A 27,160-nucleotide genomic window follows, 5' to 3' on the forward strand; every position below is an offset into this window, starting at 1 on the left:
CTGCAAAACTTAGTTGATAACCTTGCTCAAAATGGATAACTCATTCCTCAAAAGCAAGTATTCATGTCATTGAAAGTGTCAGTGTCATCAAGATGAAAAGTCCTAACACCAGTGTTTATGAACAAGCTAGTCAAATAGATCATAGTAGATCAGTGCACAACTGTAAACAATAAATCATTCATGCACATCTCTTCTCATCAGTGAAAGCTGAGGTTCACCTGTGAGAAATTGTTCAATTTAGGATAAAGTTTTGTTTTTTTTAAAGGTATAAAAAATGTAAAATTTACTTGATGGATTTTAACAAATAGTTTAACATTTCTGTATGTGATGACTCAAGCAATGAAATGAGGACTATTAGTTTTATATGGAATGATTATTCAGCATTCACAAGTATAGTTAATTTGGACTGATATGACATAAGCAAATGATAACGTTGTAAGACAGCAGAGAGTTGTATGTAAGCAATTGATGCATGTCCCAAAAGCATTTGCAATTTGTTGGAAGGAATGAGAAACTGCTACTATGATGTGCACAAATGACAAAATGTTGTGGAGGTTGAACTAACTGTTGTGCAAATGTAAATAGTGATGTGAGAAATGCACCAAAGCGACTTCTGGAAGAGAGGTGTACACACGTTTTTTGTGTGTATGCTCATTCTCTGAATCACATGTAGGCACATTTGAGGAATTATCGTAAGATCAAATGTGGACTGTTTCTATGAAACATTTTATAAATGAGGCCCCACAACACTCAAACCATGGAAGAATCATGTGATTAAGGTTAATTATAATTCAGAGTGACGATTTTACAAGAGTGTACTGAATAAAACTGCCACAACAACATCATTTTCATCAATTTATTCAAGTGAACAACCAATTACATTCATTACATAAGATAGTTATTTTGCCTTTTCCCAAAGTGTGGTATTTTGAGAGAAATTAATATTTTAGGTGCAAAAAAAATTACGAACTGAGAGGTACATTGGGCTTTCTGTAGGCTATATGAGTTATTGTATCCAGTATAAATATCTAGCAGCAATTATGATCTTGTATATAGTTACTAAAACAGCAAAGGAATGACCTTCAAAAGTTTTGATACTTTACTATTATCTTTCAAATCAATCCTGAAACAATATTCTCCAGACAAAAGAAACCTCCTAGAGTCCTTCAGGGTTTGATATTTTGTAAACTTCAAATTCAATTTATACATGGCACATAAAGGTTTGTGACACGCTCTTAAAGTTAGACCTTGATATACAGTAATCAGGTGACTAGTGTGTATGAGAGAGCAGCATCATTGAAGCGACAGGACAACACACCTAGAATATAATCATGTTACAGATCATTAGGCAGTAGTCCATACCTGCCAATGATCAAAAGTGTACTTCATATTTCCAGTCAACCTACCCTGCAAAATGGTTCAAATTCTGTCTTTAGTTTCGCACAGAAAAGTTTGAAGCCACTGTAGCCAGCCTGGGTGGCAAAGGTCCCGTGAACAGAGAGCTGTAACTGGAGAAGCAGGAGGTCTAACATTTTATAAGCCGTTCCCCTCCGCTAACATGACCAGACGGAAACACAGGGCCAGGAAACCCGTGCCCAACAGGTCTCCAAGCGCTGTGAGGTATGGGATGGAGAAGTTATCGGGGTCCAGACCTTTCCTCCACATCAAACGCACAATCAAGTCTGCCGTATAAATGAGGATCCCGACCTGTGAGGAAAAACATGATTAAATGTTGCATGCAATTCTTAACTTATTACAGACAGATGTTTGTTTTTTTTACAAAAAATACATTTTAATCTTTTTTTAATAATACTTTTGTTCAGCAATTTCAATCACTTATCGTTTTCAAATTTCCATCCATCAATTAATCCTGAAATGATTTACCAAGGTTCCAGAAAAATATTAAGCAGCACACATGTTTCTAATGGATGGTATGCCACAAAATAATTTTTTTTAAAGAGAATTGAAAGAGAATTTTGATGTAAACTCACATTCTGACTTTTTTTCTTACAATTGCTAGTTTATATCCTGCAATTCTGACTTCTTTTCTCAAAATTTTGAGATATGAACTTGCAATTGGGAGTTATAAAGTCCAATTCTATGTTAAATATGTATAAGAGATTTCCGATCTGAAATTAATAATTGGAGACGAAATTTAAATTTGTTCAATTTTCAAGTAAAACCCAGAACCAGTCTGTTCATAAACAGTCCCTGTTTGATAATGCCAATAGATTGCATTTGTATCCATATAATTAAGTAGGAGATTCGTCGGAGGAGGATGAATACAGTCATGCCAATTTCCACATTTTACCTGAAACTACGGTTTTACACTATTTTATTTGCTTTCCAGCCAGATGATGGAAAAAATATATATATAAAACAAATAAAGTGATCCCATCAGTGAGAATATATATGAAACAAGCACTGAAAAAATGGCACCAATGGCAATTAGAGACTTTCTTTATCTAAACTTTTCAGTGGTTTAAAAGTGATTTGTGTGAATTTTTTTAAGGTTTATAAAGTAGCACTACGGCTCACCTGAAGCAGAGCAGCACTCAGGTAGCAGCAGGTGAATGCTGGTGTGATGGCAGTGTGACCTCCTTGAAGCATATTGATGGCGAAAAGAAACAAGAGATGACCTGGAACCACCAGGAGGAACAGCACCCGCGCTGACTTTGAGTTCACTCCTGAGGAGAAATGGCATGATGAGCATTTTCAATTGTTTCAAAATGATCGGGATTGACACTAATCAAAACTTTTACATTTTTCAAAGGTGTTATGGGAAGTCGCAACTCAAAATCCCAATCTCCAAGTGATATTCTGGGGACGGATTTACGAAACATTCTTAAGAATAAAACTGCTATTTTCTTCATTTCTAACTTGAAGGTGCAGTAAGCGATTTCTGAGAAATACTGTTGAAAGTGGATTGGACTGTATGCATTTCGATGACATTACTATTATTATTTTGTGTTGGACACAGGACATATTTAGTGCGTCTGTTATGTTCCGCGTGATGGCCCTGTCATCTAACAACTAATCACTGTGATCATTGCGAGGAAGCTCGTGCATGAGAATTGACATCATCCATAGCAACGAAGACTTACTTTTAGTTTAGGAGTTGTCGTTTTTCCCTACTAAGAGTAGGTCTGAAAGGCATTGTGAATAACTTTTAAGAGAAAACTCCTAGCTAAAATATTTAGTGCGATTTATGAGTACTGCTAGTAATAAGATAAAATTCTTTTTGAATACAGCCCCAGGTCTCTAAATTTGGCTCGGGCCTCTCCCTCAATGTAAGTCATTAGGATTGTCGTAAAATCACAGCGTAACCACCACTGAATAGAAAAATGAATAAAAAATCCCTCCTCAACAAACAACAGGGTTTGAGATATCATTCATAACTGCACACGCATAAATCATTTGTGTTAAAGTGTAAATATCAGGGTTCAAGTTTTGTTCAAATTCAACAATACAAAGCTTGACTTAGCTTACTAATTACCGACTTTATCTCAAAGATCTAAAGGAGTGAATTCATCCCAGGAGCACAAATAGTTTCAAAGTGACCTCACCTGAGGAGAAGAATGTGACACAGGGGTTGGGCCAGTGCTGTCTCATCTTATAGGGCAGGACTCCAGGTACGCTCAAGAAATGAAGGTAGGTGGAGATCCGACTGGCCTGGATGGCCACCAGATTCCCCCCAACCCCTGAAAAGTGCAAAGAGGAAAAAAATGTGAGAGCTTTCCAACCATTACACCATTGCAATTCTCATATTCCCCTCATCTCAGATGCAAATGTTAGAACGCAGCATGCGTCTATGGAAGTATGCACACTGATATCTGCCAAATGATACATTTTCAGCCTATTTCAGACTATTGTGTGCACAATTAACAGCTTTTCCACATTTTAGCTCGAGTGTGTTCCTTGACGTGAATATCAAACTAGGTAATGAGGTATCAAATTAGTCTTTATGAATCCCAGCAACCTTGTGTCTCAGGACTGAGCTGGAAAAATAGGGTGCCAGATCCAGATAAACAACTAGGGAAGACGTGAGAAGTTTTCAGCAGAGGAATCACAGCTACTGCTGGATTAGGCCGCTTTTACAACCATAACATGCTCTATTCCCATTGCGTGTAGTTTCTGCCAACATAGTATCGAGTCATGGTTCGAGAGGGGCAGGATCATTGGTAGAGCACGTGCAGCTGAGCAGGAACAGAACCAGCCTGGGGAAATCTAAACCAGATTGCTGAAGTTGACAAATCACCACAAGTGATATTTTACGTAAAACCAAACAAACTCTGCCTCGGCTGGGGTTTTTAAGTCTATTAGTTACACTCCCGTCAAAATGCTTGACTTCTTTCATGTACGATAAAACGTCGCAAGCGAAGAGCCAGTGCTCTGATTTATTGCGACGATTTGGAATGAGAAGGTTTTATTTTGGCAGCGGAAGCCGATCGCCTCCCTGAATCCACGAGTTGAGTTCCAAACACTGAGAGAGATGTGATCAATTTTACTGTAATGAGGAGTTGAGGAGGGAAATGGGCCTTAAGTTAAGTTTCTAAACTTGTTTTTCAGGTTTATTGTTACTTTTACTACTACTGCTGTACATTGAGAATTGACTTGAGTATGTGAAAGGCGTCTTTGCTCAAAGTGTGGCGTGTGTGTGACATTTACTCACCGTTTATGACTGGTGTGAAGACCGCCATGCCCTCAAAGTTAGGATCGCTCACAGTCTTATCAAGAATAAGGCCTCCGAAACTTAAGTTGGGAAGAGTGTCATAAATTTTAAATGTATTAGTTGACCCACAAATGATAATTCCTTGATTAGTTACACATCCTAAGAAAAGCAAGTTTAATTTACATGGTTTAATCATGGAAAAAAAACTGAGTTTCTCCAATTTTCTCAAAACTCTGGATTCTGATAGAGGGCCATGAGACTTAAACCTGAGTGCAAAAATGGAGGCTCTAGACCCTTCCTGAGCTGAGATCTTACTTAATTTTTCGACCGAAAAAAAAAAAACGTAAGGGGTACCACTGTCGTTTTTTTTTTCGGGCCGAATTTTTGAGTTTCGATATCTCAGCTGTGGAAGGGTCTAGAGCCTCCATTTTTGCACTCAGGTCTAAGTCTCATTGCCCTCTATCAGAATCAAGAGTTTTGAGAAGATTGGAGAAACTTAATTTTTCGCCCGAAAAAAAAAAAAAAACGTAAGGGGTACCACTGTCGTTTTTTTTTTCGGGCCGAATTTTTGAGTTTCGATATCTCAGCTCTGGAAGGGTCTAGAGCCTCCATTATTGCACTCAGGTCTAAGTCTCATGGCCCTCTATCATAATCCAGAGTTTTGGGAAGATTGGAGAAACTTGATTTTTCGCCCGAAAAAAAAAAAACGAAAGGGGTACCACTGTCGTTTTTTTTTTTTCGGGCCGAATTTTTGAGTTTCGATATCTCAGCTCTGGAAGGGGCTAGAGCCTCCATTTTTGCACTCAGGTCAAAGTCTCGCGGCCCTCTATCATAATCCAGAGTTTTGAGAAGATTGGAGAAACTTGATTTTTCGCCCGAAAATGAAAAAAAACGTAAGGGGTAACACTGTCGTTTTTTTTTTCGGGTCGAAATTTTGAGTTTCCATATCTCAGCTCTGGAAGAGTCTAGAGCCTCCATTTTTGCGCTCAGGTCAAAGTCTCGCGGCCCTCTATCATAATCCAGAGTTTTGAGAAGATTGGAGAAACTCGATTTTTCGCCCGAAAACGAAAAAAAACGTAAGGGGTAACACTGTCATTTTTTTTTTCGGGTCGAAATTTTGAGTTTCCATATCTCAGCTCTGGAAGGGTCTAGAGCCTCCATTTTTGCGCTCAGGTCAAAGTCTCGCGGCCCTCTATCATAATCCAGAGTTTTGACAAGATTGGAGAAATTTGATTTTTCGCCCGAAAACGAAAAAAAACGTAAGGGGTAACACTGTCGTTTTTTTTTTCGGGTCGAAATTTTGAGTTTCCATATCTCAGCTCTGGAAGGGTCTAGAGCCTCCATTTTTGCGCTCAGGTCAAAGTCTCGCGGCCCTCTATCACAATCCAGAGTTTTGAGAAGATTGGAGAAATTTGATTTTTCGCCCGAAAACGAAAAAAAAACGTAAGGGGTAACACTGTCGTTTTTTTTTCGGGTCGAAATTTTGAGTTTCCATATCTCAGCTCTGGAAGGGTCTAGAGCCTCCATTTTTGCGCTCAGGTCAAAGTCTCGCGGCCCTCTATCACAATCCAGAGTTTTGAGAAGATTGGAGAATTTAGATTTTTCGCCCGAAAACGAAAAAAAACGTAAGGGGTAACACTGTCGTTTTTTTTTTCGGGTCGAAATTTTGAGTTTCCATATCTCAGCTCTGGAAGGGTCTAGAGCCTCCATTTTTGCGCTCAGGTCAAAGTCTCGCGGCCCTCTATCATAATCCAGAGTTTTGAGAAGATTGGAGAAACTTGATTTTTCACCCGAAAATGAAAAAAAACGTAAGGGGTAACACTGTCGTTTTTTTTTTCGGGTCGAAATTTTGAGTTTCCATATCTCAGCTCTGGAAGGGTCTAGAGCCTCCATTTTTGCGCTCAGGTCAAAGTCTCGCGGCCCTCTATCATAATCCAGAGTTTTGAGAAGATTGGAGAAACTTGATTTTTCGCCCGAAAATGAAAAAAAACGTAAGGGGTAACACTGTCGTTTTTTTTTCGGGTCGAAATTTTGAGTTTCCATATCTCAGCGCTGGAAGGGTCTAGAGCCTCCATTTTTGCGCTCAGGTCAAAGTCTCGCGGCCCTCTATCATAATCCAGAGTTTTGAGAAGATTGGAGAAACTTGATTTTTGGCCCGAAAATGGAAAAAAACGTAAGGGGTAACACTGTCGTTTTTTTTTCGGGTCGAAATTTTGAGTTTCCATTTCTCAGCTCTGGAAGGGTCTAGAGCCTCCATTTTTGCGCTCAGGTCAAAGTCTCGCGGCCCTCTATCATAATCCAGAGTTTTGAGAAGATTGGAGAAACTTGATTTTTCGCCCGAAAATGAAAAAAAAACGTAAGGGGTAAGACTGTCGTTTTTTTTTCGGGTCGAAATTTTGAGTTTCCATATCTCAGCTCTGGAAGGGTCTAGAGCCTCCATTTTTGCGCTCAGGTCAAAGTCTCGCGGCCCTCTATCATAATCCAGAGTTTTGAGAAGATTGGAGAAACTTGATTTTTCGCCCGAAAATGAAAAAAAACGTAAGGGGTAACACTGTCGTTTTTTTTTCGGGTCGAAATTTTGAGTTTCCATATCTCAGCTCTGGAAGGGTCTAGAGCCTCCATTTTTGCGCTCAGGTCAAAGTCTCGCGGCCCTCTATCATAATCCAGAGTTTTGAGAAGATTGGAGAAACTTGATTTTTCACCCGAAAATGAAAAAAAACGTAAGGGGTAACACTGTCGTTTTTTTTTTCGGGTCGAAATTTTGAGTTTCCATATCTCAGCTCTGGAAGGGTCTAGAGCCTCCATTTTTGCGCTCAGGTCAAAGTCTCGCGGCCCTCTATCATAATCCAGAGTTTTGAGAAGATTGGAGAAACTTGATTTTTCGCCCGAAAATGAAAAAAAACGTAAGGGGTAACACTGTCGTTTTTTTTCCGGGTCGAAATTTTGAGTTTCCATATCTCAGCTCTGGAAGGGTCTAGAGCCTCCATTTTTGCGCTCAGGTCAAAGTCTCGCGGCCCTCTATCATAATCCAGAGTTTTGAGAAGATTGGAGAAACTTGATTTTTCACCCGAAAATGAAAAAAAACGTAAGGGGTAACACTGTCGTTTTTTTTTTCGGGTCGAAATTTTGAGTTTCCATATCTCAGCTCTGGAAGGGTCTAGAGCCTCCATTTTTGCGCTCAGGTCAAAGTCTCGCGGCCCTCTATCATAATCCAGAGTTTTGAGAAGATTGGAGAAACTTGATTTTTCACCCGAAAATGAAAAAAAACGTAAGGGGTAACACTGTCGTTTTTTTTTTCGGGTCGAAATTTTGAGTTTCCATATCTCAGCTCTGGAAGGGTCTAGAGCCTCCATTTTTGCGCTCAGGTCAAAGTCTCGCGGCCCTCTATCATAATCCAGAGTTTTGACAAGATTGGAGAAATTTGATTTTTCGCCCGAAAACGAAAAAAAACGTAAGGGGTAACACTGTCGTTTTTTTTTTCGGGTCGAAATTTTGAGTTTCCATATCTCAGCTCTGGAAGGGTCTAGAGCCTCCATTTTTGCGCTCAGGTCAAAGTCTCGCGGCCCTCTATCACAATCCAGAGTTTTGAGAAGATTGGAGAAATTTGATTTTTCGCCCGAAAACGAAAAAAAAACGTAAGGGGTAACACTGTCGTTTTTTTTTCGGGTCGAAATTTTGAGTTTCCATATCTCAGCTCTGGAAGGGTCTAGAGCCTCCATTTTTGCGCTCAGGTCAAAGTCTCGCGGCCCTCTATCACAATCCAGAGTTTTGAGAAGATTGGAGAAACTTGATTTTTCGCCCGAAAATGAAAAAAAAACGTAAGGGGTAAGACTGTCGTTTTTTTTTCGGGTCGAAATTTTGAGTTTCCATATCTCAGCTCTGGAAGGGTCTAGAGCCTCCATTTTTGCGCTCAGGTCAAAGTCTCGCGGCCCTCTATCATAATCCAGAGTTTTGAGAAGATTGGAGAAACTTGATTTTTCGCCCGAAAATGAAAAAAAACGTAAGGGGTAACACTGTCGTTTTTTTTTCGGGTCGAAATTTTGAGTTTCCATATCTCAGCTCTGGAAGGGTCTAGAGCCTCCATTTTTGCGCTCAGGTCAAAGTCTCGCGGCCCTCTATCATAATCCAGAGTTTTGAGAAGATTGGAGAAACTTGATTTTTCGCCCGAAAATGAAAAAAAACGTAAGGGGTAACACTGTCGTTTTTTTTTCGGGTCGAAATTTTGAGTTTCCATATCTCAGCGCTGGAAGGGTCTAGAGCCTCCATTTTTGCGCTCAGGTCAAAGTCTCGCGGCCCTCTATCATAATCCAGAGTTTTGAGAAGATTGGAGAAACTTGATTTTTGGCCCGAAAACGGAAAAAAACATAAGGGGTAACACTGTCGTTTTTTTTTTCGGGTCGAAATTTTGAGTTTCCATATCTCAGCTCTGGAAGAGTCTAGAGCCTCCATTTTTGCGCTCAGGTCAAAGTCTCGCGGCCCTCTATCATAATCCAGAGTTTTGAGAAGATTGGAGAAACTCGATTTTTCGCCCGAAAACGAAAAAAAACGTAAGGGGTAACACTGTCATTTTTTTTTTCGGGTCGAAATTTTGAGTTTCCATATCTCAGCTCTGGAAGGGTCTAGAGCCTCCATTTTTGCGCTCAGGTCAAAGTCTCGCGGCCCTCTATCATAATCCAGAGTTTTGAGAAGATTGGAGAAACTTGATTTTTGGCCCGAAAATGGAAAAAAACGTAAGGGGTAACACTGTCGTTTTTTTTTCGGGTCGAAATTTTGAGTTTCCATTTCTCAGCTCTGGAAGGGTCTAGAGCCTCCATTTTTGCGCTCAGGTCAAAGTCTCGCGGCCCTCTATCATAATCCAGAGTTTTGAGAAGATTGGAGAAACTTGATTTTTCGCCCGAAAATGAAAAAAAAACGTAAGGGGTAAGACTGTCGTTTTTTTTTCGGGTCGAAATTTTGAGTTTCCATATCTCAGCTCTGGAAGGGTCTAGAGCCTCCATTTTTGCGCTCAGGTCAAAGTCTCGCGGCCCTCTATCATAATCCAGAGTTTTGAGAAGATTGGAGAAACTTGATTTTTCGCCCGAAAATGAAAAAAAACGTAAGGGGTAACACTGTCGTTTTTTTTTCGGGTCGAAATTTTGAGTTTCCATATCTCAGCTCTGGAAGGGTCTAGAGCCTCCATTTTTGCGCTCAGGTCAAAGTCTCGCGGCCCTCTATCATAATCCAGAGTTTTGAGAAGATTGGAGAAACTTGATTTTTCACCCGAAAATGAAAAAAAACGTAAGGGGTAACACTGTCGTTTTTTTTTTCGGGTCGAAATTTTGAGTTTCCATATCTCAGCTCTGGAAGGGTCTAGAGCCTCCATTTTTGCGCTCAGGTCAAAGTCTCGCGGCCCTCTATCATAATCCAGAGTTTTGAGAAGATTGGAGAAACTTGATTTTTCGCCCGAAAATGAAAAAAAACGTAAGGGGTAACACTGTCGTTTTTTTTCCGGGTCGAAATTTTGAGTTTCCATATCTCAGCTCTGGAAGGGTCTAGAGCCTCCATTTTTGCGCTCAGGTCAAAGTCTCGCGGCCCTCTATCATAATCCAGAGTTTTGAGAAGATTGGAGAAACTTGATTTTTCACCCGAAAATGAAAAAAAACGTAAGGGGTAACACTGTCGTTTTTTTTTTCGGGTCGAAATTTTGAGTTTCCATATCTCAGCTCTGGAAGGGTCTAGAGCCTCCATTTTTGCGCTCAGGTCAAAGTCTCGCGGCCCTCTATCATAATCCAGAGTTTTGAGAAGATTGGAGAAACTTGATTTTTCGCCCGAAAATGAAAAAAAACGTAAGGGGTAACACTGTCGTTTTTTTTTCGGGTCGAAATTTTGAGTTTCCATATCTCAGCGCTGGAAGGGTCTAGAGCCTCCATTTTTGCGCTCAGGTCAAAGTCTCGCGGCCCTCTATCATAATCCAGAGTTTTGAGAAGATCGGAGAAACTTGATTTTTGGCCCGAAAACGGAAAAAAACATAAGGGGTAACACTGTCGTTTTTTTTTTCGGGTCGAAATTTTGAGTTTCCATATCTCAGCTCTGGAAGGGTCTAGAGCCTCCATTTTTGCGCTCAGGTCAAAGTCTCGCGGCCCTCTATCATAATCCAGAGTTTTGAGAAGATTGGAGAAACTTGATTTTTGGCCCGAAAATGGAAAAAAACGTAAGGGGTAACACTGTCGTTTTTTTTTCGGGTCGAAATTTTGAGTTTCCATTTCTCAGCTCTGGAAGGGTCTAGAGCCTCCATTTTTGCGCTCAGGTCAAAGTCTCGCGGCCCTCTATCATAATCCAGAGTTTTGAGAAGATTGGAGAAACTTGATTTTTCGCCCGAAAATGAAAAAAAAACGTAAGGGGTAAGACTGTCGTTTTTTTTTCGGGTCGAAATTTTGAGTTTCCATATCTCAGCTCTGGAAGGGTCTAGAGCCTCCATTTTTGCGCTCAGGTCAAAGTCTCGCGGCCCTCTATCATAATCCAGAGTTTTGAGAAGATTGGAGAAACTTGATTTTTCGCCCGAAAATGAAAAAAAACGTAAGGGGTAACACTGTCGTTTTTTTTTCGGGTCGAAATTTTGAGTTTCCATATCTCAGCTCTGGAAGGGTCTAGAGCCTCCATTTTTGCGCTCAGGTCAAAGTCTCGCGGCCCTCTATCATAATCCAGAGTTTTGAGAAGATTGGAGAAACTTGATTTTTCGCCCGAAAATGAAAAAAAACGTAAGGGGTAACACTGTCGTTTTTTTTTCGGGTCGAAATTTTGAGTTTCCATATCTCAGCGCTGGAAGGGTCTAGAGCCTCCATTTTTGCGCTCAGGTCAAAGTCTCGCGGCCCTCTATCATAATCCAGAGTTTTGAGAAGATTGGAGAAACTTGATTTTTGGCCCGAAAACGGAAAAAAACATAAGGGGTAACACTGTCGTTTTTTTTTTCGGGTCGAAATTTTGAGTTTCCATATCTCAGCTCTGGAAGGGTCTAGAGCCTCCATTTTTGCGCTCAGGTCAAAGTCTTGCGGCCCTCTATCATAATCCAGAGTTTTGAGAAGATTGGAGAAACTTGATTTTTGGCCCGAAAATGGAAAAAAACGTAAGGGGTAACACTGTCGTTTTTTTTTCGGGTCGAAATTTTGAGTTTCCATTTCTCAGCTCTGGAAGGGTCTAGAGCCTCCATTTTTGCGCTCAGGTCAAAGTCTCGCGGCCCTCTATCATAATCCAGAGTTTTGAGAAGATTGGAGAAACTTGATTTTTCGCCCGAAAATGAAAAAAAAACGTAAGGGGTAAGACTGTCGGTTTTTTTTCGGGTCGAAATTTTGAGTTTCCATATCTCAGCTCTGGAAGGGTCTAGAGCCTCCATTTTTGCGCTCAGGTCAAAGTCTCGCGGCCCTCTATCATAATCCAGAGTTTTGAGAAGATTGGAGAAACTTGATTTTTGGCCCGAAAACGGAAAAAAACGTAAGGGGTAACACTGTCGTTTTTTTTTCGGGTCGAAATTTTGAGTTTCCATATCTCAGCTCTGGAAGGGTCTAGAGCCTCCATTTTTGCGCTCAGGTCAAAGTCTCGCGGCCCTCTATCATAATCCAGAGTTTTGAGAAGATTGGAGAAACTTGATTTTTCGCCCGAAAATGAAAAAAAACGTAAGGGGTAACACTGTCGTTTTTTTTTCGGGTCGAAATTTTGAGTTTCCATATCTCAGCTCTGGAAGGGTCTAGAGCCTCCATTTTTGCGCTCAGGTCAAAGTCTCGCGGCCCTCTATCATAATCCAGAGTTTTGAGAAGATTGGAGAAACTTGATTTTTCACCCGAAAATGAAAAAAAACGTAAGGGGTAACACTGTCGTTTTTTTTTTCGGGTCGAAATTTTGAGTTTCCATATCTCAGCTCTGGAAGGGTCTAGAGCCTCCATTTTTGCGCTCAGGTCAAAGTCTCGCGGCCCTCTATCATAATCCAGAGTTTTGAGAAGATTGGAGAAACTTGATTTTTGGCCCGAAAACGGAAAAAAACGTAAGGGGTAACACTGTCGTTTTTTTTTCGGGTCGAAATTTTGAGTTTCCATATCTCAGCTCTGGAAGGGTCTAGAGCCTCCATTTTTGCGCTCAGGTCAAAGTCTCGCGGCCCTCTATCATAATCCAGAGTTTTGAGAAGATTGGAGAAACTTGATTTTTGGCCCGAAAACGGAAAAAAACGTAAGGGGTAACACTGTCGTTTTTTTTTCGGGTCGAAATTTTGAGTTTCCATATCTCAGCTCTGGAAGGGTCTAGAGCCTCCATTTTTGCGCTCAGGTCAAAGTCTCGCGCCCTCTATCATAATCCAGAGTTTTGAGAAGATTGGAGAATTTAGATTTTTCGCCCGAAAACGAAAAAAAAACGTAAGGGGTAACACTGTCGTTTTTTTTTCGGTTGTCGAAATTTTGAGTTTCCATATCTCAGCTCTGGAAGGGTCTAGAGCCTCCATTTTTGCGCTCAGGTCAAAGTCTCGCGGCCCTCTATCATAATCCAGAGTTTTGAGAAGATTGGAGAAACTTGATTTTTCGCCCGAAAACGAAAAAAAACGTAAGGGGTAACACTGTCGTTTTTTTTTTCGGGTCGAAATTTTGAGTTTCCATATCTCAGCTCTGGAAGGGTCTAGAGCCTCCATTTTTCCGCTCAGGTCAAAGTCTCGCGGCCCTCTATCATAATCCAGAGTTTTGAGAAGATTGGAGAAATTTGATTTTTCGCCCGAAAACGAAAAAAAACGTAAGGGGTAACACTGTCGTTTTTTTTTCGGGTCGAAATTTTGAGTTTCCATATCTCAGCTCTGGAAGGGTCTAGAGCCTCCATTTTTGCGCTCAGGTCAAAGTCTCGCGGCCCTCTATCACAATCCAGAGTTTTGAGAAGATTGGAGAAATTTGATTTTTCGCCCGAAAACGAAAAAAAACGTAAGGGGTAACACTGTCGGTTTTTTTTTCGGGTCGAAATTTTGAGTTTCCATATCTCAGCTCTGGAAGGGTCTAGAGCCTCCATTTTTGCGCTCAGGTCAAAGTCTCGCGGCCCTCTATCATAATCCAGAGTTTTGAGAAGATTGGAGAAACTTGATTTTTCGCCCGAAAACGAAAAAAAACGTAAGGGGTAACACTGTCGTTTTTTTTTTCAGGTCGAAATTTTGAGTTTCCATATCTCAGCTCTGGAAGGGTCTAGAGCCTCCATTTTTGCGCTCAGGTCAAAGTCTCGCGCCCTCTATCATAATCCAGAGTTTTGAGAAGATTGGAGAATTTAGATTTTTCGCCCGAAAACGAAAAAAAACGTAAGGGGTAACACTGTCGTTTTTTTTTTCGGGTCGAAATTTTGAGTTTCCATATCTCAGCTCTGGAAGGGTCTAGAGCCTCCATTTTTGCGCTCAGGTCAAAGTCTCGCGGCCCTCTATCATAATCCAGAGTTTTGAGAAGATTGGAGAAACTTGATTTTTCACCCGAAAATGAAAAAAAACGTAAGGGGTAACACTGTCGTTTTTTTTTTCGGGTCGAAATTTTGAGTTTCCATATCTCAGCTCTGGAAGGGTCTAGAGCCTCCATTTTTGCGCTCAGGTCAAAGTCTCGCGGCCCTCTATCATAATCCAGAGTTTTGAGAAGATTGGAGAAACTTGATTTTTCGCCCGAAAATGAAAAAAAACGTAAGGGGTAACACTGTCGTTTTTTTTTCGGGTCGAAATTTTGAGTTTCCATATCTCAGCTCTGGAAGGGTCTAGAGCCTCCATTTTTGCGCTCAGGTCAAAGTCTCGCGGCCCTCTATCATAATCCAGAGTTTTGAGAAGATTGGAGAAACTTGATTTTTCGCCCGAAAATGAAAAAAAACGTAAGGGGTAACACTGTCGTTTTTTTTTTCGGGTCGAAATTTTGAGTTTCCATATCTCAGCGCTGGAAGGGTCTAGAGCCTCCATTTTTGCGCTCAGGTCAAAGTCTCGCGGCCCTCTATCATAATCCAGAGTTTTGAGAAGATTGGAGAAACTTGATTTTTCACCCGAAAATGAAAAAAAACGTAAGGGGTAACACTGTCGTTTTTTTTTTCGGGTCGAAATTTTGAGTTTCCATATCTCAGCTCTGGAAGGGTCTAGAGCCTCCATTTTTGCGCACAGGTCAAAGTCTCGCGGCCCTCTATCATAATCCAGAGTTTTGAGAAGATTGGAGAAACTTGATTTTTCGCCCGAAAATGAAAAAAAACGTAAGGGGTAACACTGTCGTTTTTTTTTTCGGGTCGAAATTTTGAGTTTCCATATCTCAGCTCTGGAAGGGTCTAGAGCCTCCATTTTTGCGCTCAGGTCAAAGTCTCGCGGCCCTCTATCATAATCCAGAGTTTTGAGAAGATTGGAGAAACTTGATTTTTCGCCCGAAAATGAAAAAAAACGTAAGGGGTAACACTGTCGTTTTTTTTTTCGGGTCGAAATTTTGAGTTTCCATATCTCAGCTCTGGAAGGGTCTAGAGCCTCCATTTTTGCGCTCAGGTCAAAGTCTCGCGGCCCTCTATCATAATCCAGAGTTTTGAGAAGATTGGAGAAACTTGATTTTTCGCCCAAAAATGAAAAAAAACGTAAGGGGTAACACTGTCGTTTTTTTTTTCGGGTCGAAATTTTGAGTTTCCATATCTCAGCGCTGGAAGGGTCTAGAGCCTCCATTTTTGCGCTCAGGTCAAAGTCTCGCGGCCCTCTATCATAATCCAGAGTTTTGAGAAGATTGGAGAAACTTGATTTTTGGCCCGAAAACGGAAAAAAACATAAGGGGTAACACTGTCGTTTTTTTTTTCGGGTCGAAATTTTGAGTTTCCATATCTCAGCTCTGGAAGGGTCTAGAGCCTCCATTTTTGCGCTCAGGTCAAAGTCTCGCGGCCCTCTATCATAATCCAGAGTTTTGAGAAGATTGGAGAAACTTGATTTTTCGCCCGAAAATGAAAAAAAAACGTAAGGGGTAAGACTGTCGTTTTTTTTTCGGGTCGAAATTTTGAGTTTCCATATCTCAGCTCTGGAAGGGTCTAGAGCCTCCATTTTTGCGCTCAGGTCAAAGTCTCGCGGCCCTCTATCATAATCCAGAGTTTTGAGAAGATTGGAGAAACTTGATTTTTCGCCCGAAAATGAAAAAAAACGTAAGGGGTAACACTGTCGTTTTTTTTTCGGGTCGAAATTTTGAGTTTCCATATCTCAGCTCTGGAAGGGTCTAGAGCCTCCATTTTTGCGCTCAGGTCAAAGTCTCGCGGCCCTCTATCATAATCCAGAGTTTTGAGAAGATTGGAGAAACTTGATTTTTCGCCCGAAAATGAAAAAAAACGTAAGGGGTAACACTGTCGTTTTTTTTTCGGGTCGAAATTTTGAGTTTCCATATCTCAGCGCTGGAAGGGTCTAGAGCCTCCATTTTTGCGCTCAGGTCAAAGTCTCGCGGCCCTCTATCATAATCCAGAGTTTTGAGAAGATTGGAGAAACTTGATTTTTGGCCCGAAAACGGAAAAAAACATAAGGGGTAACACTGTCGTTTTTTTTTTCGGGTCGAAATTTTGAGTTTCCATATCTCAGCTCTGGAAGGGTCTAGAGCCTCCATTTTTGCGCTCAGGTCAAAGTCTTGCGGCCCTCTATCATAATCCAGAGTTTTGAGAAGATTGGAGAAACTTGATTTTTGGCCCGAAAATGGAAAAAAACGTAAGGGGTAACACTGTCGTTTTTTTTTCGGGTCGAAATTTTGAGTTTCCATTTCTCAGCTCTGGAAGGGTCTAGAGCCTCCATTTTTGCGCTCAGGTCAAAGTCTCGCGGCCCTCTATCATAATCCAGAGTTTTGAGAAGATTGGAGAAACTTGATTTTTCGCCCGAAAATGAAAAAAAAACGTAAGGGGTAAGACTGTCGTTTTTTTTTCGGGTCGAAATTTTGAGTTTCCATATCTCAGCTCTGGAAGGGTCTAGAGCCTCCATTTTTGCGCTCAGGTCAAAGTCTCGCGGCCCTCTATCATAATCCAGAGTTTTGAGAAGATTGGAGAAACTTGATTTTTCGCCCGAAAATGAAAAAAAACGTAAGGGGTAACACTGTCGTTTTTTTTTCGGGTCGAAATTTTGAGTTTCCATATCTCAGCTCTGGAAGGGTCTAGAGCCTCCATTTTTGCGCTCAGGTCAAAGTCTCGCGGCCCTCTATCATAATCCAGAGTTTTGAGAAGATTGGAGAAACTTGATTTTTCACCCGAAAATGAAAAAAAACGTAAGGGGTAACACTGTCGTTTTTTTTTTCGGGTCGAAATTTTGAGTTTCCATATCTCAGCTCTGGAAGGGTCTAGAGCCTCCATTTTTGCGCTCAGGTCAAAGTCTCGCGGCCCTCTATCATAATCCAGAGTTTTGAGAAGATTGGAGAAACTTGATTTTTCGCCCGAAAATGAAAAAAAACGTAAGGGGTAACACTGTCGTTTTTTTTTCGGGTCGAAATTTTGAGTTTCCATATCTCAGCTCTGGAAGGGTCTAGAGCCTCCATTTTTGCGCTCAGGTCAAAGTCTCGCGGCCCTCTATCATAATCCAGAGTTTTGAGAAGATTGGAGAAACTTGATTTTTGGCCCGAAAACGGAAAAAAACGTAAGGGGTAACACTGTCGTTTTTTTTTCGGGTCGAAATTTTGAGTTTCCATATCTCAGCTCTGGAAGGGTCTAGAGCCTCCATTTTTGCGCTCAGGTCAAAGTCTCGCGGCCCTCTATCATAATCCAGAGTTTTGAGAAGATTGGAGAAACTTGATTTTTCGCCCGAAAATAAAAAAAAACGTAAGGGGTAACACTGTCGTTTTTTTTTCGGGTCGAAATTTTGAGTTTCCATATCTCAGCTCTGGAAGGGTCTAGAGCCTCCATTTTTGCACTCAGGTCAAAGTCTCGCGGCCCTCTATCATAATCCAGAGTTTTGAGAAGATTGGAGAAACTTGATTTTTCGCCCGAAAATGAAAAAAAACGTAAGGGGTAACACTGTCGTTTTTTTTTTCGGGTCGAAATTTTGAGTTTCCATATCTCAGCGCTGGAAGGGTCTAGAGCCTCCATTTTTGCGCTCAGGTCAAAGTCTCGCGGCCCTCTATCATAATCCAGAGTTTTGAGAAGATTGGAGAAACTTGATTTTTCACCCGAAAATGAAAAAAAACGTAAGGGGTAACACTGTCGTTTTTTTTTTCGGGTCGAAATTTTGAGTTTCCATATCTCAGCTCTGGAAGGGTCTAGAGCCTCCATTTTTGCGCTCAGGTCAAAGTCTCGCGGCCCTCTATCATAATCCAGAGTTTTGAGAAGATTGGAGAAACTTGATTTTTCGCCCGAAAATGAAAAAAAACGTAAGGGGTAACACTGTCGTTTTTTTTTTCGGGTCGAAATTTTGAGTTTCCATATCTCAGCTCTGGAAGGGTCTAGAGCCTCCATTTTTGCGCTCAGGTCAAAGTCTCGCGGCCCTCTATCATAATCCAGAGTTTTGAGAAGATTGGAGAAACTTGATTTTTCACCCGAAAATGAAAAAAAACGTAAGGGGTAACACTGTCGTTTTTTTTTTCGGGTCGAAATTTTGAGTTTCCATATCTCAGCTCTGGAAGGGTCTAGAGCCTCCATTTTTGCGCTCAGGTCAAAGTCTCGCGGCCCTCTATCATAATCCAGAGTTTTGAGAAGATTGGAGAAACTTGATTTTTCGCCCGAAAATGAAAAAAAACGTAAGGGGTAACACTGTCGTTTTTTTTTCGGGTCGAAATTTTGAGTTTCCATATCTCAGCGCTGGAAGGGTCTAGAGCCTCCATTTTTGCGCTCAGGTCAAAGTCTCGCGGCCCTCTATCATAATCCAGAGTTTTGAGAAGATTGGAGAAACTTGATTTTTGGCCCGAAAACGGAAAAAAACATAAGGGGTAACACTGTCGTTTTTTTTTTCGGGTCGAAATTTTGAGTTTCCATATCTCAGCTCTGGAAGGGTCTAGAGCCTCCATTTTTGCGCTCAGGTCAAAGTCTCGCGGCCCTCTATCATAATCCAGAGTTTTGAGAAGATTGGAGAAACTTGATTTTTGGCCCGAAAATGGAAAAAAACGTAAGGGGTAACACTGTCGTTTTTTTTTCGGGTCGAAATTTTGAGTTTCCATTTCTCAGCTCTGGAAGGGTCTAGAGCCTCCATTTTTGCGCTCAGGTCAAAGTCTCGCGGCCCTCTATCATAATCCAGAGTTTTGAGAAGATTGGAGAAACTTGATTTTTCGCCCGAAAATGAAAAAAAAACGTAAGGGGTAAGACTGTCGTTTTTTTTTCGGGTCGAAATTTTGAGTTTCCATATCTCAGCTCTGGAAGGGTCTAGAGCCTCCATTTTTGCGCTCAGGTCAAAGTCTCGCGGCCCTCTATCATAATCCAGAGTTTTGAGAAGATTGGAGAAACTTGATTTTTCGCCCGAAAATGAAAAAAAACGTAAGGGGTAACACTGTCGTTTTTTTTTCGGGTCGAAATTTTGAGTTTCCATATCTCAGCTCTGGAAGGGTCTAGAGCCTCCATTTTTGCGCTCAGGTCAAAGTCTCGCGGCCCTCTATCATAATCCAGAGTTTTGAGAAGATTGGAGAAACTTGATTTTTCGCCCGAAAATGAAAAAAAACGTAAGGGGTAACACTGTCGTTTTTTTTTCGGGTCGAAATTTTGAGTTTCCATATCTCAGCGCTGGAAGGGTCTAGAGCCTCCATTTTTGCGCTCAGGTCAAAGTCTCGCGGCCCTCTATCATAATCCAGAGTTTTGAGAAGATTGGAGAAACTTGATTTTTGGCCCGAAAACGGAAAAAAACATAAGGGGTAACACTGTCGTTTTTTTTTTCGGGTCGAAATTTTGAGTTTCCATATCTCAGCTCTGGAAGGGTCTAGAGCCTCCATTTTTGCGCTCAGGTCAAAGTCTTGCGGCCCTCTATCATAATCCAGAGTTTTGAGAAGATTGGAGAAACTTGATTTTTGGCCCGAAAATGGAAAAAAACGTAAGGGGTAACACTGTCGTTTTTTTTTCGGGTCGAAATTTTGAGTTTCCATTTCTCAGCTCTGGAAGGGTCTAGAGCCTCCATTTTTGCGCTCAGGTCAAAGTCTCGCGGCCCTCTATCATAATCCAGAGTTTTGAGAAGATTGGAGAAACTTGATTTTTCGCCCGAAAATGAAAAAAAAACGTAAGGGGTAAGACTGTCGTTTTTTTTTCGGGTTGAAATTTTGAGTTTCCATATCTCAGCTCTGGAAGGGTCTAGAGCCTCCATTTTTGCGCTCAGGTCAAAGTCTCGCGGCCCTCTATCATAATCCAGAGTTTTGAGAAGATTGGAGAAACTTGATTTTTCGCCCGAAAATGAAAAAAAACGTAAGGGGTAACACTGTCGTTTTTTTTTCGGGTCGAAATTTTGAGTTTCCATATCTCAGCTCTGGAAGGGTCTAGAGCCTCCATTTTTGCGCTCAGGTCAAAGTCTCGCGGCCCTCTATCATAATCCAGAGTTTTGAGAAGATTGGAGAAACTTGATTTTTCACCCGAAAATGAAAAAAAACGTAAGGGGTAACACTGTCGTTTTTTTTTTCGGGTCGAAATTTTGAGTTTCCATATCTCAGCTCTGGAAGGGTCTAGAGCCTCCATTTTTGCGCTCAGGTCAAAGTCTCGCGGCCCTCTATCATAATCCAGAGTTTTGAGAAGATTGGAGAAACTTGATTTTTCGCCCGAAAATGAAAAAAAACGTAAGGGGTAACACTGTCGTTTTTTTTTCGGGTCGAAATTTTGAGTTGCCATATCTCAGCTCTGGAAGGGTCTAGAGCCTCCATTTTTGCGCTCAGGTCAAAGTCTCGCGGCCCTCTATCATAATCCAGAGTTTTGAGAAGATTGGAGAAACTTGATTTTTGGCCCGAAAACGGAAAAAAACGTAAGGGGTAACACTGTCGTTTTTTTTTCGGGTCGAAATTTTGAGTTTCCATATCTCAGCTCTGGAAGGGTCTAGAGCCTCCATTTTTGCGCTCAGGTCAAAGTCTCGCGGCCCTCTATCATAATCCAGAGTTTTGAGAAGATTGGAGAAACTTGATTTTTCGCCCGAAAATGAAAAAAAATGTAAGGGGTAACACTGTCGTTTTTTTTTCGGGTCGAAATTTTGAGTTTCCATATCTCAGCTCTGGAAGGGTCTAGAGCCTCCATTTTTGCGCTCAGGTCAAAGTCTCGCGGCCCTCTATCATAATCCAGAGTTTTGAGAAGATTGGAGAAACTTGATTTTTCACCCGAAAATGAAAAAAAACGTAAGGGGTAACACTGTCGTTTTTTTTTTCGGGTCGAAATTTTGAGTTTCCATATCTCAGCTCTGGAAGGGTCTAGAGCCTCCATTTTTGCGCTCAGGTCAAAGTCTCGCGGCCCTCTATCATAATCCAGAGTTTTGAGAAGATTGGAGAAACTTGATTTTTCGCCCGAAAATGAAAAAAAACGTAAGGGGTAACACTGTCGTTTTTTTTTCGGGTCGAAATTTTGAGTTTCCATATCTCAGCTCTGGAAGGGTCTAGAGCCTCCATTTTTGCGCTCAGGTCAAAGTCTCGCGGCCCTCTATCATAATCCAGAGTTTTGAGAAGATTGGAGAAACTTGATTTTTGGCCCGAAAACGGAAAAAAAACGTAAGGGGTAACACTGTCGTTTTTTTTTCGGGTCGAAATTTTGAGTTTCCATATCTCAGCTCTGGAAGGGTCTAGAGCCTCCATTTTTGCGCTCAGGTCAAAGTCTCGCGCCCTCTATCATAATCCAGAGTTTTGAGAAGATTGGAGAAACTTGATTTTTCGCCCGAAAATGAAAAAAAACGTAAGGGGTAACACTGTCGTTTTTTTTTCGGGTCGAAATTTTGAGTTTCCATATCTCAGCTCTGGAAGGGTCTAGAGCCTCCATTTTTGCGCTCAGGTCAAAGTCTCGCGGCCCTCTATCATAATCCAGAGTTTTGAGAAGATTGGAGAAACTTGATTTTTCGCCCGAAAATGAAAAAAAACGTAAGGGGTAACACTGTCGTTTTTTTTTCGGGTCGAAATTTTGAGTTTCCATATCTCAGCTCTGGAAGGGTCTAGAGCCTCCATTTTTGCGCTCAGGTCAAAGTCTCGCGGCCCTCTATCATAATCCAGAGTTTTGAGAAGATTGGAGAAACTTGATTTTTCGCCCGAAAATGAAAAAAAACGTAAGGGGTAACACTGTCGTTTTTTTTTTCGGGTCGAAATTTTGAGTTTCCATATCTCAGCGCTGGAAGGGTCTAGAGCCTCCATTTTTGCGCTCAGGTCAAAGTCTCGCGGCCCTCTATCATAATCCAGAGTTTTGAGAAGATTGGAGAAACTTGATTTTTGGCCCGAAAACGGAAAAAAACATAAGGGGTAACACTGTCGTTTTTTTTTTCGGGTCGAAATTTTGAGTTTCCATATCTCAGCTCTGGAAGGGTCTAGAGCCTCAATTTTTGCGCTCAGGTCAAAGTCTTGCGGCCCTCTATCATAATCCAGAGTTTTGAGAAGATTGGAGAAACTTGATTTTTGACCCGAAAATGGAAAAAAACGTAAGGGGTAACACTGTCGTTTTTTTTTCGGGTCGAAATTTTGAGTTTCCATTTCTCAGCTCTGGAAGGGTCTAGAGCCTCCATTTTTGCGCTCAGGTCAAAGTCTCGCGGCCCTCTATCATAATCCAGAGTTTTGAGAAGATTGGAGAAACTTGATTTTTCGCCCGAAAATGAAAAAAAAACGTAAGGGGTAAGACTGTCGTTTTTTTTTCGGGTCGAAATTTTGAGTTTCCATATCTCAGCTCTGGAAGGGTCTAGAGCCTCCATTTTTGCGCTCAGGTCAAAGTCTTGCGGCCCTCTATCATAATCCAGAGTTTTGAGAAGATTGGAGAAACTTGATTTTTCGCCCGAAAATGAAAAAAAACGTAAGGGGTAACACTGTCGTTTTTTTTTCGGGTCGAAATTTTGAGTTTCCATATCTCAGCTCTGGAAGGGTCTAGAGCCTCCATTTTTGCGCTCAGGTCAAAGTCTCGCGGCCCTCTATCATAATCCAGAGTTTTGAGAAGATTGGAAAAACTTGATTTTTCGCCCGAAAATGAAAAAAAACGTAAGGGGTAACACTGTCGTTTTTTTTTCGGGTCGAAATTTTGAGTTTCCATATCTCAGCTCTGGAAGGGTCTAGAGCCTCCATTTTTGCGCTCAGGTCAAAGTCTCGCGGCCCTCTATCATAATCCAGAGTTTTGAGAAGATTGGAGAAACTTGATTTTTCGCCCGAAAATGAAAAAAAACGTAAGGGGTAACACTGTCGTTTTTTTTTTCGGGTCGAAATTTTGAGTTTCCATATCTCAGCGCTGGAAGGGTCTAGAGCCTCCATTTTTGCGCTCAGGTCAAAGTCTCGCGGCCCTCTATCATAATCCAGAGTTTTGAGAAGATTGGAGAAACTTGATTTTTGGCCCGAAAACGGAAAAAAACATAAGGGGTAACACTGTCGTTTTTTTTTTCGGGTCGAAATTTTGAGTTTCCATATCTCAGCTCTGGAAGGGTCTAGAGCCTCCATTTTTGCGCTCAGGTCAAAGTCTTGCGGCCCTCTATCATAATCCAGAGTTTTGAGAAGATTGGAGAAACTTGATTTTTGGCCCGAAAATGGAAAAAAACGTAAGGGGTAACACTGTCGTTTTTTTTTCGGGTCGAAATTTTGAGTTTCCATTTCTCAGCTCTGGAAGGGTCTAGAGCCTCCATTTTTGCGCTCAGGTCAAAGTCTCGCGGCCCTCTATCATAATCCAGAGTTTTGAGAAGATTGGAGAAACTTGATTTTTCGCCCGAAAATGAAAAAAAAACGTAAGGGGTAAGACTGTCGTTTTTTTTTCGGGTCGAAATTTTGAGTTTCCATATCTCAGCTCTGGAAGGGTCTAGAGCCTCCATTTTTGCGCTCAGGTCAAAGTCTTGCGGCCCTCTATCATAATCCAGAGTTTTGAGAAGATTGGAGAAACTTGATTTTTCGCCCGAAAATGAAAAAAAACGTAAGGGGTAACACTGTCGTTTTTTTTTCGGGTCGAAATTTTGAGTTTCCATATCTCAGCTCTGGAAGGGTCTAGAGCCTCCATTTTTGCGCTCAGGTCAAAGTCTCGCGGCCCTCTATCATAATCCAGAGTTTTGAGAAGATTGGAGAAACTTGATTTTTCGCCCGAAAATGAAAAAAAACGTAAGGGGTAACACTGTCGTTTTTTTTTCGGGTCGAAATTTTGAGTTTCCATATCTCAGCTCTGGAAGGGTCTAGAGCCTCCATTTTTGCGCTCAGGTCAAAGTCTCGCGGCCCTCTATCATAATCCAGAGTTTTGAGAAGATTGGAGAAACTTGATTTTTCGCCCGAAAATGAAAAAAAACGTAAGGGGTAACACTGTCGTTTTTTTTTTCGGGTCGAAATTTTGAGTTTCCATATCTCAGCGCTGGAAGGGTCTAGAGCCTCCATTTTTGCGCTCAGGTCAAAGTCTCGCGGCCCTCTATCATAATCCAGAGTTTTGAGAAGATTGGAGAAACTTGATTTTTGGCCCGAAAACGGAAAAAAACATAAGGGGTAACACTGTCGTTTTTTTTTTCGGGTCGAAATTTTGAGTTTCCATATCTCAGCTCTGGAAGGGTCTAGAGCCTCCATTTTTGCGCTCAGGTCAAAGTCTTGCGGCCCTCTATCATAATCCAGAGTTTTGAGAAGATTGGAGAAACTTGATTTTTGGCCCGAAAATGGAAAAAAACGTAAGGGGTAACACTGTCGTTTTTTTTTCGGGTCGAAATTTTGAGTTTCCATTTCTCAGCTCTGGAAGGGTCTAGAGCCTCCATTTTTGCGCTCAGGTCAAAGTCTCGCGGCCCTCTATCATAATCCAGAGTTTTGAGAAGATTGGAGAAACTTGATTTTTCGCCCGAAAATGAAAAAAAAACGTAAGGGGTAAGACTGTCGTTTTTTTTTCGGGTCGAAATTTTGAGTTTCCATATCTCAGCTCTGGAAGGGTCTAGAGCCTCCATTTTTGCGCTCAGGTCAAAGTCTTGCGGCCCTCTATCATAATCCAGAGTTTTGAGAAGATTGGAGAAACTTGATTTTTCGCCCGAAAATGAAAAAAAACGTAAGGGGTAACACTGTCGTTTTTTTTTCGGGTCGAAATTTTGAGTTTCCATATCTCAGCTCTGGAAGGGTCTAGAGCCTCCATTTTTGCGCTCAGGTCAAAGTCTCGCGGCCCTCTATCATAATCCAGAGTTTTGAGAAGATTGGAGAAACTTGATTTTTCACCCGAAAATGAAAAAAAACGTAAGGGGTAACACTGTCGTTTTTTTTTTCGGGTCGAAATTTTGAGTTTCCATATCTCAGCTCTGGAAGGGTCTAGAGCCTCCATTTTTGCGCTCAGGTCAAAGTCTCGCGGCCCTCTATCATAATCCAGAGTTTTGAGAAGATTGGAGAAACTTGATTTGTCGCCCGAAAATGAAAAAAAACGTAAGGGGTAACACTGTCGTTTTTTTTTCGGGTCGAAATTTTGAGTTTCCATATCTCAGCTCTGGAAGGGTCTAGAGCCTCCATTTTTGCGCTCAGGTCAAAGTCTCGCGGCCCTCTATCATAATCCAGAGTTTTGAGAAGATTGGAGAAACTTGATTTTTGGCCCGAAAACGGAAAAAAACGTAAGGGGTAACACTGTCGTTTTTTTTTTCGGGTCGAAATTTTGAGTTTCCATATCTCAGCTCTGGAAGGGTCTAGAGCCTCCATTTTTGCGCTCAGGTCAAAGTCTCGCGCCCTCTATCATAATCCAGAGTTTTGAGAAGATTGGAGAATTTAGATTTTTCGCCCGAAAACGAAAAAAAAACGTAAGGGGTAACACTGTCGTTTTTTTTTCGGGTCGAAATTTTGAGTTTCCATATCTCAGCTCTGGAAGGGTCTAGAGCCTCCATTTTTGCGCTCAGGTCAAAGTCTCGCGGCCCTCTATCATAATCCAGAGTTTTGAGAAGATTGGAGAAACTTGATTTTTCGCCCGAAAACGAAAAAAAACGTAAGGGGTAACACTGTCGTTTTTTTTTTCGGGTCGAAATTTTGAGTTTCCATATCTCAGCTCTGGAAGGGTCTAGAGCCTCCATTTTTCCGCTCAGGTCAAAGTCTCGCGGCCCTCTATCATAATCCAGAGTTTTGAGAAGATTGGAGAAATTTGATTTTTCGCCCGAAAACGAAAAAAAACGTAAGGGGTAACACTGTCGTTTTTTTTTCGGGTCGAAATTTTGAGTTTCCATATCTCAGCTCTGGAAGGGTCTAGAGCCTCCATTTTTGCGCTCAGGTCAAAGTCTCGCGGCCCTCTATCACAATCCAGAGTTTTGAGAAGATTGGAGAAATTTGATTTTTCGCCCGAAAACGAAAAAAAACGTAAGGGGTAACACTGTCGGTTTTTTTTTCGGGTCGAAATTTTGAGTTTCCATATCTCAGCTCTGGAAGGGTCTAGAGCCTCCATTTTTGCGCTCAGGTCAAAGTCTCGCGGCCCTCTATCATAATCCAGAGTTTTGAGAAGATTGGAGAATTTAGATTTTTCGCCCGAAAACGAAAAAAAACGTAAGGGGTAACACTGTCGTTTTTTTTTCAGGTCGAAATTTTGAGTTTCCATATCTCAGCTCTGGAAGGGTCTAGAGCCTCCATTTTTGCGCTCAGGTCAAAGTCTCGCGCCCTCTATCATAATCCAGAGTTTTGAGAAGATTGGAGAATTTAGATTTTTCGCCCGAAAACGAAAAAAAACGTAAGGGGTAACACTGTCGTTTTTTTTTTCGGGTCGAAATTTTGAGTTTCCATATCTCAGCTCTGGAAGGGTCTAGAGCCTCCATTTTTGCGCTCAGGTCAAAGTCTCGCGGCCCTCTATCATAATCCAGAGTTTTGAGAAGATTGGAGAAACTTGATTTTTCACCCGAAAATGAAAAAAAACGTAAGGGGTAACACTGTCGTTTTTTTTTTCGGGTCGAAATTTTGAGTTTCCATATCTCAGCTCTGGAAGGGTCTAGAGCCTCCATTTTTGCGCTCAGGTCAAAGTCTCGCGGCCCTCTATCATAATCCAGAGTTTTGAGAAGATTGGAGAAACTTGATTTTTCGCCCGAAAATGAAAAAAAACGTAAGGGGTAACACTGTCGTTTTTTTTTCGGGTCGAAATTTTGAGTTTCCATATCTCAGCGCTGGAAGGGTCTAGAGCCTCCATTTTTGCGCTCAGGTCAAAGTCTCGCGGCCCTCTATCATAATCCAGAGTTTTGAGAAGATTGGAGAAACTTGATTTTTGGCCCGAAAACGGAAAAAAACATAAGGGGTAACACTGTCGTTTTTTTTTTCGGGTCGAAATTTTGAGTTTCCATATCTCAGCTCTGGAAGGGTCTAGAGCCTCCATTTTTGCGCTCAGGTCAAAGTCTCGCGGCCCTCTATCATAATCCAGAGTTTTGAGAAGATTGGAGAAACTTGATTTTTGGCCCGAAAATGGAAAAAAACGTAAGGGGTAACACTGTCGTTTTTTTTTCGGGTCGAAATTTTGAGTTTCCATTTC

At 41.4% G+C, this 27,160-nt stretch overlaps 1 protein-coding gene across 3 annotated transcripts in view; it reads right to left on the reverse strand.

Annotated features, from left to right (window-relative positions):
- Window positions 1-842: 842 nt before the first annotated feature.
- Window positions 843-27,160, reverse strand: part of slc41a3 (solute carrier family 41 member 3) — a 118,132-nt gene continuing 91,814 nt past the window's right edge. For all 3 annotated transcript variants that reach the window (XM_039652240.2, XM_089124351.1, XM_039652242.2), the window contains 4 exons: window positions 4,673-4,752; window positions 3,567-3,701; window positions 2,539-2,687; window positions 843-1,707 (listed from right to left, as the gene is read on the reverse strand). In XM_039652240.2, coding sequence (XP_039508174.2) covers window positions 1,534-1,707; window positions 2,539-2,687; window positions 3,567-3,701; window positions 4,673-4,752 — 538 coding nt within the window. In that variant the 3' untranslated portion in view covers window positions 843-1,533. The remainder of the gene's footprint in view (window positions 1,708-2,538; window positions 2,688-3,566; window positions 3,702-4,672; window positions 4,753-27,160) is intronic.

This window comes from Pimephales promelas, chromosome 20, assembly GCF_988280905.1.
Source record: "Pimephales promelas chromosome 20, fPimPro1.hap1.1, whole genome shotgun sequence".
In the NCBI taxonomy this organism is placed as follows: Eukaryota; Metazoa; Chordata; class Actinopteri; order Cypriniformes; family Leuciscidae; genus Pimephales; species Pimephales promelas.